This window comes from Monodelphis domestica, chromosome 2 (genome assembly GCF_027887165.1).
Source record: "Monodelphis domestica isolate mMonDom1 chromosome 2, mMonDom1.pri, whole genome shotgun sequence".
NCBI classification, from domain to species: domain Eukaryota; kingdom Metazoa; phylum Chordata; class Mammalia; order Didelphimorphia; family Didelphidae; genus Monodelphis; species Monodelphis domestica.
In genome coordinates, this window is record NC_077228.1 from 334,165,083 (window position 1) to 334,181,255 (window position 16,173).

At 34.1% G+C, this 16,173-nt stretch overlaps 1 protein-coding gene across 1 annotated transcript in view; it reads left to right on the forward strand.

Moving 5' to 3' along the window:
• Nucleotides 1–16,173, forward strand: part of BCKDHB (branched chain keto acid dehydrogenase E1 subunit beta) — a 307,967-nt gene that overhangs the window by 60,652 nt on the left and 231,142 nt on the right. Inside the window, exons 5-6 of the mRNA XM_056818521.1 lie at nucleotides 1,787–1,942; nucleotides 4,203–4,311. Coding sequence (XP_056674499.1) covers nucleotides 1,787–1,942; nucleotides 4,203–4,311 — 265 coding nt within the window. The remainder of the gene's footprint in view (nucleotides 1–1,786; nucleotides 1,943–4,202; nucleotides 4,312–16,173) is intronic.

Sequence of the window (16,173 nt, forward strand, 5' to 3'; positions counted from 1 at the left end):
CTTTCCCTTCCTTCCCTTCCTTCTCTTCCTTCCCTTCCTTCCCTTCCTTCCTTCCTTCCTTCCTTCCCTTCCTTCCCTTCCTTCCTTCCTTCCTTCCTTCCTTCCTTCCTTCCTTCCTTCCTTCCTTCCTTCCTTCCTTCCTTCCTTCCTTCCTTCCTTCCTTCCTTCCTTCCTTCCTTCCTTCCTTCCTCCCTTCCTCCCTTCCTCCCTTCCTCCCTTCCTCCCTTCCTCCCTTCCTCCCTTCCTCCCTTCCTCCCTTCCTCCCTTCCTCCCTTCCTCCCTTCCTCCCTTCCTTCCCTTCCTTCCTTCCTTCCCTTCCTTCCCTCCCTCCCTCCCTCCCTCCCTCCCTCCCTCCCTCCCTCCCTCCCTTCTCCTTCCTTCCTTCCTTCCTTCCTTCCTTCCTTCCTTCCTTCCTTCCTTCCTTCCTTCCTTCCTTCCTTCCTTCCTTCCTTCCTTCCTTCCTTCCTTCCTTCCTTCCTTCCTTCCTTCCTTCCTTCCTTCCTTCCTTCCTTCCCTTCCTTCCCTTCCTTCCCTTCCTTCCCTTCCTTCCCTTCCTTCCCTTCCTTCTCTTCCTTCCTTCTCTTTCTTCCTACTTTTCTTCCCTTCCATCTTTGTCTCTTTTCTGCTTCCCTGAGATGGTAAGCAATTTGATATAGATTTCACTTGTATAATAATGTAAAACATTTTTACATATTAGTCATTCTATGGAAGAGATCTCAAGCAAAAAAAGATCAAGGAAGACAGTGAAATATAAAAATATTCAGACTCCATCAGTTCTTTTTCAGAGAAAAGATGCAATTTTTAATCATGAGTCTTTGGGATTGTCTCGGATTATTAAAGCATTACTGAGAATAACTAGGTCATTCACAGTTGTTCATTAAAAAATATTGCTGGGGCAGCTGGGTGGCTCAGTGGATTGAGAGCTAGGCCTAGAGATGGGAGGTCCTGGGTTCAAATCTGGCTTCAGACACTTCCCAGCTGTGTGACCCTGGGCAAGTCACTTGATCCCCATTGCCTAGCCCTTGCCAATCTTCTGCTTTGGACCCAATACCTAGTATTGATTCTAAGACAGAAGGTAAGGGCTATTAAAAAAAAATTGCTATCATCGTGTACAATGGTTTTTCTGATTTTGTTTACTTTACTTTGTATCAGTTTATGTGAGTCTTTCTAGATTTTTCTGAAACTGTCCTGCTTGTCATTTCTTATAAGATAACAATATTCCATCACAATCATATATCACAACTTGTTTAGCAATTTCCCAGTTGATGGACAAACTGTCAATTTCTAATTCTTTGCCACCATAAAAAGAACTGCAATAAATATTTTTGTACAAATAGGCTCATTTCCCTGCTTTTAAAAATATTTTTGGGATACAGATCTAATTGTGAAATTCCTGGATGAAAGAGTATACACAGTTTTAGAGTCCTTTGGGCTTAGTTCCAGATTGTTTTTCAGAATGGTTGGATCAGATCACAACTACACTGACACCACAATAGTAGTATCCTAATTTTCCCCTCCAACATGCATCATTTTCTTTTTCTGTCATATTGGCTAATCCAATGGGTGTGAATATTGGTACCTTGTGAGTTTTAAATTATGGCAGGTTTTAGCAACCTAAAAAGGTTTTGATTTATGCTCTTAGTAAAGGGCCCAGTGTTTCTTTACTCCTAGAACCAATCCTTCCAAGTGATCAATGTGACATTTAAAACTCTGATAGGCTTATTTGAGGAAAATATATGTAACAGTAGGTCATTAATGACTTATTTTATCATGTTTTCTTTTTCAGATTGTTAATGAAGCAGCAAAATATCGTTATCGCTCTGGAGATCTCTTTAATTGTGGAAGCCTTACAATAAGAGCTCCTTGGGGTTGTGTAGGCCATGGGGCACTTTATCATTCTCAGAGTCCTGAGGCCTTTTTTGCTCACTGTCCAGGAATAAAGGTAGAGTCATCACATTGATTGTGTTTGATTATTGTGTTATTTTTCTCACTCTAATTTCTATTAATTGAAAATGATAGTATTATGCTAATTAAGAGTAGGAAAATACAGGAGGTCTTGTACTCAATATGAACTTAGTTGTCTTTATGAGACTGAGACCTCAGTTTTGTTATGGAAATATCACCTGAAACAGCAATAGCTTGAGGATGTCATAATTCTCACAGATTTAAAAGAATAAGTTTGGAAACTTATCTTCTTTCCTTTATAGTATAATTCCACAAATTTTTTATGAGTTACCTACTAGTTTCAAGGTTAGACTTCGGGAATAGAAAAGTAGAAAATGACATAAATTTCTTACTAGAGTTTAACTAAAAGTGGATATGACAGAAGACATAAGGTGATAAAGATCCAGACAAAAATGCATCTTGAGATAGAAACTCTAGTATTTCTTTTCAGCTTTAATTTCTTACTCTTTTAATTCTAGGTTGATCCCTGTGCCCCCTCCTTCCAATCATTCCCCTGTTATATTGTTAGAATCCTCAAGTTCTAAATTTTGTTAGACAGAACTTTTGCTTGAATCTACATTCTTATTTTCTCTTAGGAGGAAAGGAGGGAAATGCTTCATTTCCTCAGTAAGGTCTTTGGTTAAGGTCAGGAAGTACATTCCTAAGCATTTAGTTTAGAAGTACCTCAATGTATTGCTTTTCTCGTATCATATTAATGTCTTATTCTCTTCTGTGGAGTTTAGTGGCATACCAAAATTGTTATTCTTAGCTAAGTAGAGATATATTATTAATGTAATTGTGACAATGAAATCACTTTAAAAGACTGATATATATTAATTTAAGGTCGCCAAGGAATTCAGCTATGTAATTCCTAAATGAAAACTCAAGTCAGTAGTCAACCTTTTATGGAGTTTAATTACAAACAGGAGGAAGAAAGGTATTAGAGATAGAGAGAGAGAGGGAGAGAGAAAGGGGAGAGAAGGGAATAGGGCTTAAATACCCCTTCTGTTTAGGCTGGGCCAAAAGGCCCAAGCCCTTAGATAGCTGAGGCAAAGAAAAGAGATCAGTCCCTATCACTCACATGACCAAAATGGAGAAACAGTCTCAGAGGCCTCCACCTCCAGCTTCCTTCAGAGCAAGCTTCTTAGAGCACCACCTCTCAGAGCAAAAACCTCTTCAACCAACAACCTCTAGTCCTCAGACCCCACTATCTTTAAGGAAACCATCCAAGTTCCCTCCCCTCAGTTCTCACATCTACCAATCACTGTCCATGTCTTCCCTATGCCAATGGTGGCTCTAGCTTAACCCAGGACCGCCCAGAGGTCTGTGGCTTTGCACATATCTGTTGAAGGTCATATTCTCAAATAATTAAATCTTGATCCTTTGCTACAGCCCTTCCTAAATCCTGTTACCCTGAGTAGGGTGGAGATTGGAATAATTAAATTTTGATCTATGCTGCAGCCCTTTCCATTGTTCAGCAAAAGGTTTCTGTCCTAAAGTAATCTTAAGAAGGGAGGAGGAGGAACCTCCCTTGCCAATGGGGTTCACATTCCAATGGTGAAATTTCCAACATTCGCAAGTCTAAGAAATTTTAAGGTTTACATAATTTAGAAACAGCAGCTTGTGAGAGTAGCCATACACTAGACAACAGTGACTTGTGTAGCTTAGTAAAATGTTGACTCAATAACTTGCAACTTAACTTGAATGAATTATCCAACCATTTTCTCTTTATACACAAATATGAATTGTCCCTCTTTGAGCTATACTTTATAAATCTGAGTTCACTGGAATGTACCATGATGTAAGCCAGCTTTTCCTAATTGTCTCAAAAGTTGGATTCAAGTTACAAAAGTATCATGTCATCAAGTAAGAATTGCTTGTGTTATGAAGCAGAATATGTGAATAGGGAAACTTGAGGTCTTATCCTAGTTCTGCTGTTAACTAAATATTTGTTGATTATATGTCTTAAACACAATCTATATATACATATATATACATATATATATAATCCCATAATTCCAAGTATCACAGATGAACTTTATTAGTAAAAGTATGTATTTCTATTCCTGCTTTTTAAAAATGCAGTTCTTTTGGCTGGAATTTAAAATACATACTAGTTAATTTAAGCTGAATTTTGCATTCTTCTTAATGAGCAGATATTGATTCTTTAAAAGAACATTCATTTCTATAATTTAATTTTACCAGTATATGACAGTACCTAAATTGATTTAAAATTTTTTCTTTATTTTTTTTGTCAGGTAGTTGTGCCTAGAAGCCCTTTCCAAGCAAAAGGACTCCTTTTGTCATGTATAGAAGACAACAACCCTTGTATATTTTTTGAACCTAAAATCCTTTATAGGGCAGCAGGTAAAATATTTTGCTCTTTTTTCCCCTGTTACAAGTATATGAGGTATTTGTTAGATGCTATTATACAAACTTTGGATGATAATTTTTCATTAGTCTTTATTTTATATTTCATATAGAGGAAAATGTCTGCTTGGTCTGAAGTTTCCTATATCCATTTTTTCTTCAAATATAACTTCTGTAATAGTTTAGTTAAGATCTAATGAATCATTTTTGAATTTCTTTTTAAGATCTCTCAGTGAATCATCAGGCTTTTCTCAGAGGCAGCATAGTGGAGTGGATAGAACACAGGACTTAGGAGTCTTGTGGAACTTCCTGTTTTACTTTTGTCACTAATTAGCTGTGTGATTCAGGTCACATTATTTAACTTTTCTTTGCCTTGGTTTCCTTACTTGTAAAATAAGCTAGTTTTGGATTTAGATGATTTCTAGGGTCTTTTCCAAATAAAAAATTCTGTACATTCAGTCATGTCTAATTGAATGTTTATTTTTCAAATTAAAGCAATCAAATTTAAAATCTTTAGTTAACTATGTAGAATATAAAATGGAATCTTCTTTAAGGAATATTCAATGTTAGAAATAAAAATTTACATATAAAGTTGACACAACTCTTTACAGTTGAAATATTTTTCCTTAAACCTATACTGAAATCATTGGGTGATTTTAAAACTTGATAAGAAAGTTGCTTACTGAACATAGCATAGCATATTTATGTTTTACTGAAAACAGATAAGATTCTCTTTCTTTCTTTTTTTTAGAATCCTTACCTTCCATCTTAGAATCAATACTTTGTATTGGTTTCAAGGAAGAAGAACAGTAACTAGGCAATAGATATTAAGTGACCTGGTTAGGGTTACAAGAAGACCACAATTATATATCAAAAATTTTTTTTACTATTACCATATTTTGGAGGCTCCTCTTATGGAAAAGATGGAAAGAGATGATTAAAGCAGGGGGTCCTAAATTATGTTCTATGAACTTATTTTAAAAAATATTTTGTTATTTCAATATAATTGAACTTCTTTGTAATCCTATGTCATTTATTTTATACATTTATTTATATAGCATATATATATATACATATACATATACATACATATATACACACACACACACACACACATATGCCTGAGAATGGATCCCAGACTGCCATTGTAGGGGTACATGACACACACACACACACAAACGGTTAAAAAACCCTTCATGAGATGGTAATATAATTGTATGAATTCAGAAATTTTTGGATGGCTGAGCTTAAAGAGTAATTAATTGATTGTTAAAAAAATATTTTCCCATGGTTATATGATTCATGTTCTTTCCCTTCTTTCTTCTCTCCCTGTTCCCAGAGCTGACAAGCAATTCCACTGGGTTATACAAATGTTATCACTTGGTAGCTATTTCTATATTATTCATTTTTTGCAATAGAGCAATCTTTTAAAACCAAAATCCAAATCATGTACCCATATAAACAAAAGATAAGTCATTTTCTTCTGTATTTCTATTCCCACAGTTCTTTCTCTCGAAGTGGATAGCATTCTTTCTCATAGGTCCCATGGGATTGTCCTGGATCATTGTATTGCTACTAGTAGCAAGTCTATTACATTTGATCATTCTACAATGTTTCACTTTCTGTGTATAATGTTTTCTTGGTTCTGCTCATTTCACTTTGCATCAGTTCATGGAGGTTCTTACAGTTCATATAGAAATCCTCCAGTTCATCATTCCTTATAGCACAATACTATTCCATCACCATCATATGCCATAATTTGTTTAGCCATTCCCTGATCAAGGGATACCCCCTCATTTTCCAATTTTTTGCCACCATAGAGTGCAGCTCTGAATATTTTTGTACAACTTTTTTTTTGTTATCTCTTTGGGGTACAAACCTATAGTGGTACTGCTGGATCAAAGGGCATGCATTCTTTTAAAGTCCTTTGGGCATAATTTAAAATTGCCTTCCAGAATGATTGGATCAATTCACAACTTCACCAGCAGTGTATTAGTGTCCCAATTTTGCCACACCCCTCCAACATTTATTATTTTCCTTTACTGTCATATTGGCCAATCTCCTAGGTGTGAGGTGGTACCTCAGAGTTGTTTTGATTTGCATTTCTTTAATCAGGAAGAATTTAGAACACTTTTTCATGTGATTATTGATACTTTTGATTTCTTCATCTGAAAATTGCCTATTCATATCCTTTGACCATTTGTTAATTGAGGAATGGCTTGCTTTCTTGTACATTTGACTTAGTTCCTTATATATTTGGGAAACTAGACCTTTGTCTGAGAATTTTGTCATAAAATTTTCTCCCAGTTTATTGCTTCCCCCTTCTAATTTTGGTTGCATTGAGAGTAATTAATTGTTAATGCTTTAGTGTCAAAATGGCAGTAGGTCTCCACTGGACTCCCTTGGGTGTTTGTCCTTACTTAGTGTTGTTATAGAAAAAGAACCAACCCATTCATTTCTTTTCTCTTAATTAGAGTATTTTAATTTCAATGTTATTAATTAAGCATTTTTTCCTCCCCCTTAGGAAAGGGGAGAAAAAAATCTTTGTAACTAATATTCAAGTGAAAAAAATTCCTACATTAACTATATCGAGAAATGTATATCTCATTGTCCATCTGAAGTGGATCACCTCTCTGTCAGGAAGTGGATAGTACTCCTTATCATTCATTTGTTGGAGTCATGGTTGCATTGATCAGATTTCAAATAAGTTCTTTGTCTTTACAATTTTTTTGTTATTGTATAAATTGTTTTCTTGGTTCTGCTCACTTCCTTGTGCGTTTAACAGTTTTAGCAATAGCCTGGATAAAAATATACTCATCAAAGTGAAAGAGATAGCTAATATAGTGGATACAGAGTTTGGAAAAAACATTGACAGGGTAGAGTATTAGACTAACTACATCTAAAAGGAGGAAATTAAATAGGCATAATTGTAAAAATCTACTAGGGTAAAAAAAAATCCCCAAAATATAAGAATGGGAAACTGGATAGATTGTTCTAAAAAGGATTTGGTTATTTTAGTTCTCTGAATATTAAATTTAAGTCAGGGGTATGACCTTGCAGTTAAAAATCCTGATGCAATGTGGGGATGCATTAGGAGGAGTGTAGTCTTAGGAATAGGGAAATTATTGTTATTTTTTGTACTCTGCCCCTTATAGACTGTTACAACAGGAGAGCTATATTTAATAGTAGAAAAAAAGAACCAAAGTGAAACAATAATTATTTAACCAGTTATAGTAATTTCAAATATTCCTTAATGGTTCTGATGAGAACTTCCAAGTTGTTTTAGCTACTTTTCCCATTCATTCATCATTCATCAATAGATATTAGTAAGTAGTTGAAACCATCTACCTGTTTCTCTTCCAAATTGCTCAGGACTTTGGTTCTAAGACTGATAGAAATAGTTTAAAACCTGTTATTATACAATTTTTTTGGTATGCCATAGTTTAAGAAGAATTGGCAAGCTTGAGAACGTTCAGAGTAGGGCAAGCAGGATGATTAAGTGCCTTGATTTCATGACATATGAGGATCTATTAAAGGAACTAGGTATGTTTAACTTGGTGAATAGAAGACTCAGGGGGAACATAATAGCTGTGTTCAAGCATTTGAAGGGCTGTCATATGGAGAGGGAATTAAAGTTGTTCTGTTAATCTCCAAAGGGCAGATCAGGAGCAATGGCTAGAAGTTACAGAGTCCAATTTAGACTTGATGTCAGAAAAGATTGCCTTAATAGTTAGAGATGTCCTGAAGTGGAATGGCTTGTTTTCAGAGATAGTGGGTTTCCTTTTCCAGGAGATCTTCAAGCAGAGACTTGATGACCATTTAAATATGTTGCAGTATGGATTTTTTTTTTTGGGTGTATGTATGAGTTGGACTAGATGATTGAGGTCCCTTTCATCTCTCAACTTCTCCAATTCTGTGTGTTTGTATCAGTGATGCAAGAATAATTCAACATTAGGAAAAGAATTGACATAAAACACCATAAGTCCCATTGTTATAATAATATCGAGAGAGGAAACCTTTAGGAAAGTATAAAAGGCATTTATAATAAAACCCTACAAAGCTCAGACATCATAGAGTAATATTTAATTTGATTTTAAAAGTCCAAAATCAAAAGGCCGATATTGTTTTCTATGGAAAACCACCAGAAGCTTTCCCAATAAGTCTTTCTTTTCCCCATAGTTCTAGAAATGCAATGAGACAAGTGAAAAATATTAAAAGCTTAAACACTGGCAAAGAGAATATAGCATTATTCTCATTTGAAGCCAACATGATGATTTACTGAGAAAATCCCGGAATACCATCAGAGAAAATGGAATCATTGTTTCAGTAAGTTAGCAAGATTCACAATAAACCCACAAAATCAAAAGTTTATTTCTATCCCCCCAAAACACAATCTTGAAGGAACTAAGAAAAAAGAGAAATTTCATTGAAAATAATTGCAAAATGCTTAAAACATTTGGAATTCATTATGCCAGAAAAAACTTAAGATTATATATAGTTGCAAGACATTAATAAAAAGAAATCAGAAATTATTTAAATAGAGGGCTGCTAATGGTTGGCCCATGCCAGAATAATGTAAAATTTACAAAGCTGTTACCGTACCAATTAAACTATCAAAGAGTTTCACAGAGTGAAACAAAATAGTTCTTTTGTAGGAACAAAAAGTCTTGAATCTCAAGGGAAGGGAAATAAAAATAAAATAAAATAAAAAAATGTGAATGAAGAAAGATAAAGAAGTTCCAGCCAAAATGATTTCTTACCCCTTTACTACTTGTCCTCACGTATCTTCTTTAGGGAGAAACCACAATAAGTGACTTCACCTCAGGAAGAAAGGAAGGAAACAATAATTTATTAATGTCTATTCTGTTCGAGGCACTATACTAAGTGCCTTATAAATATCTCATTTGATCCTTAAGACAATTTTGTGAGGGTAGATGCTATTTCCCCTATTTTGCAATTGGAGAAATGTGAGACTAAGTGATTTGCCCAGTACCATACAAATAAGTGTTGAGTCCTGGGGTTTGAACTTGGGTTTTCCTGATTCCAGGCCAAATGCTCTATCCATTTGTAGCAGTTATCTGCCTCAGTAGGAAAAGGACAGTTGAGGTGCAGGATAGGTTTCCAGGATGACCAGAGACGGCCAAGGACACATATAGTCAGCAAGGTTGTGTTTAGAGGCAACAACTTTATATCCAGCCAAATCAGATTATTTCTCCAAACTCGGCATTCTGCTTCTGGGCAACTGGTTTCAGTTTGTCTTCTCTACTTAGATTACAATTCCAATCTTTATCTTTCTTCACATTTAATTCAAATTCAACTTCTTGCTGTCTATCTTATTCAGATTTGTCTGTCTTATCCAGATTTGTCTACTTTTTGCTTTTTTGAGTGTGCGTGTGCATCTGTGTGTATCTGCATTGTGTTTGTGATTTGTCTTTAGACATGTTGCATGAGGATAGAGGGATTGTTTCATTTTTGTTACCATGATAGTATGTCAGAGTAGCTGTAGTGCATGATATGCATCTAATCATTGTTGAATTGAAGTTTATTTGAAAGAACCTAAAATGATTTTATATATAAATGATGTAACATGTGTATTTGTATCCATATACATATCTATTTTATATGTATTAAATATACATATATATCTCAAAGGGAATTCAGAACCAAGGATATCCCTGAAGAAACTGGTGTATATGTGGCCCTTTATATAAATTAGTTTGGTTAGTTAGGTGGAAATTAAACCTGACTCTAAATCCAATACTCTCTATATTAGTATTGTCAAACTTAAATAAAATTGGGCCACTAAACCAAACATAAGCATCCTTGCTGCATGTTGACTTAGGAACACATATGCATACATGCACACATGCACCGCACATACATACACACTTCTTAAACCCTTACCTTTCATCTTAGAATCAATACTGTGTATTGGTTCCAAGGCAGATGAGTGATAAGGGCCAGACAATGGGCAGTTAAGTGACTTGACCATGGTCACACAGTTAGAAAGTATTTGAGATCATATTTGAATCCAGGATCACCCATCTATAGGAAAATATATTAACATTATTTGTAACCTGTTGTATTCTTATTTATTTTCCTGAATATTTCCTAGTTACTATGATTGTCTGAGTTGTAGGCAGTTGTGAGCCACATGTTTGACACCTCTGCTATCTATACCACAGAGCCTCTTTATCAGCTATTTTGAGAGAATGGGAAATTTGATGACAACTAGGAAGGGGAAGAAGAGAAGGTATGAGGGCCATTTTTGGAGAATGAGGCACATCCCCAAGAAACCAAACATATTTAGAGGCCTGAAACAATTTAGCTAGTGAGCAGTTAGAGATCACTAGGCTATTGGGACAAAGGAAAAAGGGATAAGCAGATGAAAAGAAGTTGAATATAAACTTCAACTGTTTTACACAGTATTAGTGTCATTTCTTCAATTCTGCTGAGGTAAAATAATCTTAATGAAAAGGAAAAAATAAAGTAATATATTTCAAAAATCAAATGTAAATGGCATAAGCATTTCCTTAATGAGATTTTCACCTTCACACTTGATAAAAAAGAGAATATTTATTATACATTTTAATATCACACAAGTTGTAAGAGAAACTTAATAATAGTTGAATTTTTTTTTTTGTTCTTCCCAATAGAAAATAAGTGTTTTTTGGGGCAGCTGGGTTGCTCAGTGGATTGAGAGCCAGTGGATGGGAGGTCCTGGGTTCAAATTTGACCTCAGAACTTCCTAGCTATGTGACCCTGGGCAAATCACTTGAATCCCACCCATTGCCTAGCCCTTACTACTCTTCTGCCTTAGAACCAACACACAGTATTGATTCTAAGATGGAAGGTAAGGGTTTTTAATTAAAAAACAAAAAGAAAATAAGTGTTTTATTTATGTCAATCTAATGTACATTTGCTAAAATGATAGTAATTATGTTTATTTCAGCACATGATTATACCTCAGGAGTAGCTTCTTCCAATTCGATTCTTTTGTAAAGCAATATACTTTCTGTAAACCTAAGTGAATGTATAGAAATAAAAAAGGTGTTATATGTGTGGTTTAGATTATCCAATCAAATAATAGTAGAGTATCAATTTTTGGGTGTATTGTGATGCTGAAAGTACTATTTGATACCTGTTATCATCTAGAAATGCCAAATATTTGTCTATAAAATATTTAGATGTCAATAAGTTAGTTTTTTTAAAAAAAAAAGTTGTTTTGTACAGTAGCAAGCATAGAAAATAGTTATGAATCAAAGGAAAAAATGAGTCATTATGACATTATCAGATCTAGGCCTCCTGTAGAGAAGCTATTTTGATATGTTTTTTGACCTTTCCAGTTTCATTTAATTGAACTATACATGACATCAGTAATGTAGCAGTAAATTACTTTCATCAATGGTTGTTATAGTGACAAAGTAGGTGAGACTAAAAGCCTTATATAGCCTTGTTTCCAATGTTCAAATTACCCTTTCAGGCAAATATATTAATTGTCCCAAGGATGTTTTACAGGAAAATATTAATTATACGTGAATTTTTGAATTCTGAAGAGAATCAAAATGGCCTTGTTATATAACTTCTATAATGATACCAGATTTAAGAAAACAAATTTTAGGTTTAAAAATATCATTATACCTAAAGTGAGTGGTGGGGAAATAGCTTCTTAGATTATATGAATCTGATTTTGTTTAATGTCATTGAATATACTTTATTACTTCAATAAAAACAAGGAAATATAATTTTATCAATATTCTCTGTGGAGATTAAGTAGAATTTGTTGAAGTAGATAATTTAAATCACTCATGAATTAAAAAATTTTTTTTATGCTCTAGATATTGCCTGTTACTATATATATATATATATATATATATATATATATATATATATATATATATTTGTCAATAAGCCCCATGTCCTTTCTCTGGCAAAAATATAGACCATCAAATTTGAAAATTTAACAAGAAGTTAGAAACAGTTATAGAGAGGTATGCCATAATTCCTTTACTTAGTAGCTATTAAATAAAAAATTGTTTTTTAGAAAAATAAGTTGTTTTTGCCAAAGGTCAGAGAAACTACTATGTATGTGTTAAAACAATAGGTTTATCAATAACCTAGTTCTAATTAATGACCTGAAAAGCTACTGGTGAGAATTTGTAATTATATGTTTGATTTACTTGGGATACTGTAGAATTCACAACACAAGACATTTGGAAGGGGAATTTTAATTTTTTTTTGGTCTGTGTTGGAAATTAGCCAAACAATGTTGGCAATTTTACTGGTATAATATTCTCAAAGACTAAGTTTAGCTATTTAGCTATACATAATTCTTATTAGAATAAAATGTGACTTTTGGAAAGCTTTGCGGAAGGAAAATGTATATTTAACTGGACATAAATAAGTAGTAAAAAAATTTGGAATACTATTTCATAAACCTGTGATAACAAGATCATGAAGTAGTATTTGGTAGTTAGAGAGGACAAAAAATCATGATTTTTTTGGGGGGATAACTAATAGTTGATGGATGTTCAATATTATTAAATAACTCATTCAATTGAAAAAGCCAAAACATTTAAATAGCCAGTGCTGGGATTAGTTAAATGCACCTTTTCTGAGGAGATGTCAGCTAAATTTTTTCACTTAGCATCTTTTAGTTATAATATGTTAGCTGCCAAAATGTTATGAAACAACTAGGAGGAAACAGTTTTCATGAATATGCTTAGTGACCTCAACACTCGAGATATGCTTTAGTTTAAAAGAGAAAATCTGATTTAAAGAATATAATATGTATTAAAAAGTAAAACCAAATTGTTTTAAAATAATACCAAGACTGGGATGCATATTTAAAGACTGTCTTTTTTTTTTTTGTAAGTCAATAAAAGCTTCTAGCATAGACTGACTTTTGATCTAGCAACAATAATTTGGTTTACGATTCTTTTTTAGGGACTAACATGCATTAATGACACAAGGAATTTAATGAATTATAATAATAATTATATATTACATATCATATATGATGTTAATATATACAAATAATAATAATAAATAAACCTTCAAGTCATTATTTAAATTTTTACCTGTTAAGAAGCTGGAAGTCATTACTTTTGAAGTAGCTTCAAGTACTGACACATATTAGTTGTGTGACTGAAAATTAGTTAACGTTTTATGAAGAAGGTTCAATCTTCATTGAAAAATGCTAGTCATTCACAAGTATCATAAGGTACAATATAATGAAAATAATCCATATTTCAGCAATGCTTTTTAAGGCTTACAAAGTGCTCTCCCCAAAACAATGTAATAAATTAGGGAGTGTTATCAAGTATGATTTATTTCAACAACCATGATTCTTTTCTTTTTTTATTTATTTAGAATATTTTTCCATGATTCATGATTTTTTCCATCCCATTTCCCTTCCACCTCTCAGAGCTGATAAGCAATTCCACTGGGTTATACATGTATCATTGTTCTACCATTATTCTTTTAAAAATTTATAATGCTTCCTAGCATCTTAGTGAATATAATGAAATTTCCTACATTGAACCAGATTCTTTCATATCATGGTATAGTAAATTGGACCAGTTGGGAAGCATTTTGTCTGTATGCATTGTAGTTTCTTATTCAGAAAATAAATAGTGTAATAAAACAATAGCATAGCTATGTTTTCACCACTTCCACTTTAGAAATAGATATATCTTTAGAATCATAAAAATCAGTTTGTTGGCAAAATTTGCAATGGTTCCAGCCATGTTTATATGTGTTACCTCATTCTGTCTGCACTATCTTTTTTATTTGCCCAAGCTAAGAGAATACTAGTGTGCACCAATAAAGAAACTCTCAATTCCTTCCCCTTCCCTCCTTTCATACTTGATTGTTTTAATCTGTTTTGATGTAAGGGAAGAAAAAAGGGTTGAAAGCAGAGGCATGAATTTATAGCTAAATGAATGTTAACACACACACCCTGATAAATATTTTGTGCGTGGAAGATAATAAATAGATTACTTTGAGAAGAGTAACAAGAAATGAGCTTGATGATTTCATCATCAGTAAATTTCTGGAGCCCAAAGAAAGTTTAGATTTATTGATGATTTCCTTTTAAAAAGCACACACAGGAGTGAGAACTTGATGTAATGAAAAGAACACTGTATTTAGAGTCAAAAGGTCTCTGCCTCTTACTAGTTATGTGACCTTGAACAAATTTGTTTCTTCAGCCAACAAGCATTTATGGAATACCTTCTATGTGTCAGAGACTGTGCTAGATTCTAGGGATGCAGAGACCCAAAATAGTTCCTGTCCTCAAGGATCTTACTTTCTATTGGAAGAAATAACATATATATTGATATTTACAGAATAAATATAAGGTGATGGGGCAGGAAAATGATCAGGAAAGGTGTTATGAAGAAGGCAATGTGATAATTAAAATGTTTGGGAGCAAGGGAAATATATATATCAATTATGACCGCTGAAATATGTTTTCTACTGTGTCTTGGTTTTATATAAATATAAGATGGTCGCCAGGGAATATATTCCCAATTTATGAATATGCCCAAGCCAACTGGGTTTTATAGAGAAATTTAATTTATAATACACTGATTAATCAATAGAAAAAGAGAGAAAGTAAGAAAGGAATAAGAATGAATAAATCAGTCAGTTGGTTTTATCACTCACCCAAGATCTCTCTAGGTAAGGCTTCTTATGCCAACCTCAGGCTCCACCTTCAAGAGAGCCTCCTTTCAAGAAATGTTTCCAGAGAATTCTCCTCCTTTAGAGCCAGCCTTCTCTTCTGGTCCTCCCACAGAGCAACCTCCTCAGTCCTCCTTCAGAGCCACCTCGCTCAGAGCAAAACCTCCTCCTTCTCTCTTCAGACCCCGCTATCTTTAAGGAAACTATCTAAGTCCCCTCCCCTCAGTTCTCACATCTACCAATCACTGTCGATGTCTCCCCTATGCCAATGGTGGCTCTAGCTTAACCCAGGACCACCCAGAGGTCTGTTTCCTTTGAACATGTCTGTTGTAGGTCATATCTCAAATAACTAAATCTTGATCTATGCTACAGCCCTTCCTAAATCCTGTTAGACTGAGTAGGGTGGAGATTGTAAGTTCCAAGACCTGGTTCTGTCATTCCAAGTATCTCTATTGTATCAATTCTAAAATCAATCATGACTCAAAGAACTTCCTGTTCTATGCTTAAGCATATAGGTCAAAGCCCTTTCCATTGTTTAGCAAAAGGTTTCTGTCCTAAAGTAGTCTTAAGTAGGGAGGAGAAGGATCCTCCCATGCCAAGGGGTTTCACATTCCAATAGAGTTCTTACTATCAGTAGGAAATTTTTTCCAAGTATGAAATTTCCCAATGGTGAAATTTCCAACATTCATAAGTCTAAGAAATTTTAAGGTTTACAGCAATATCTAAGAAAACTGCACTAAATTTCTATGTTGATGCTTCATTATTTTGTGGAGGTAATACTGGATTCTGGTGATATGGAAAATCATTTCCCTCATGTAAAGTAGGAATGTCATTGCCTTGAATAGAAGCAAAATAAACATCGATAGCCTATTCTTCCCACACTCATTTCTAAGGGGACTTCAGTTCTTCCCAAAAGGGAAAGCAGGAAATTAGGGATGGAGGCCACTATGCTGTCCCCAGAGAAAGATGATATCTGGCTGCTCCCTTGAATATTGTTATTCTCAGGGACTAGGTCTTTAAGGAACATAACTTCTGATTATTGTTGGTAACTGGGGAGAAGGAGGACCCTATGCTTTCTATCCAAGGCTTGACCCCTTTCCCTCCAATTAGCACTTCTATAATGAACAAACAAAACACTGTTCTAATGTTATGATTAAAGTTATTTCAAGAGACTGA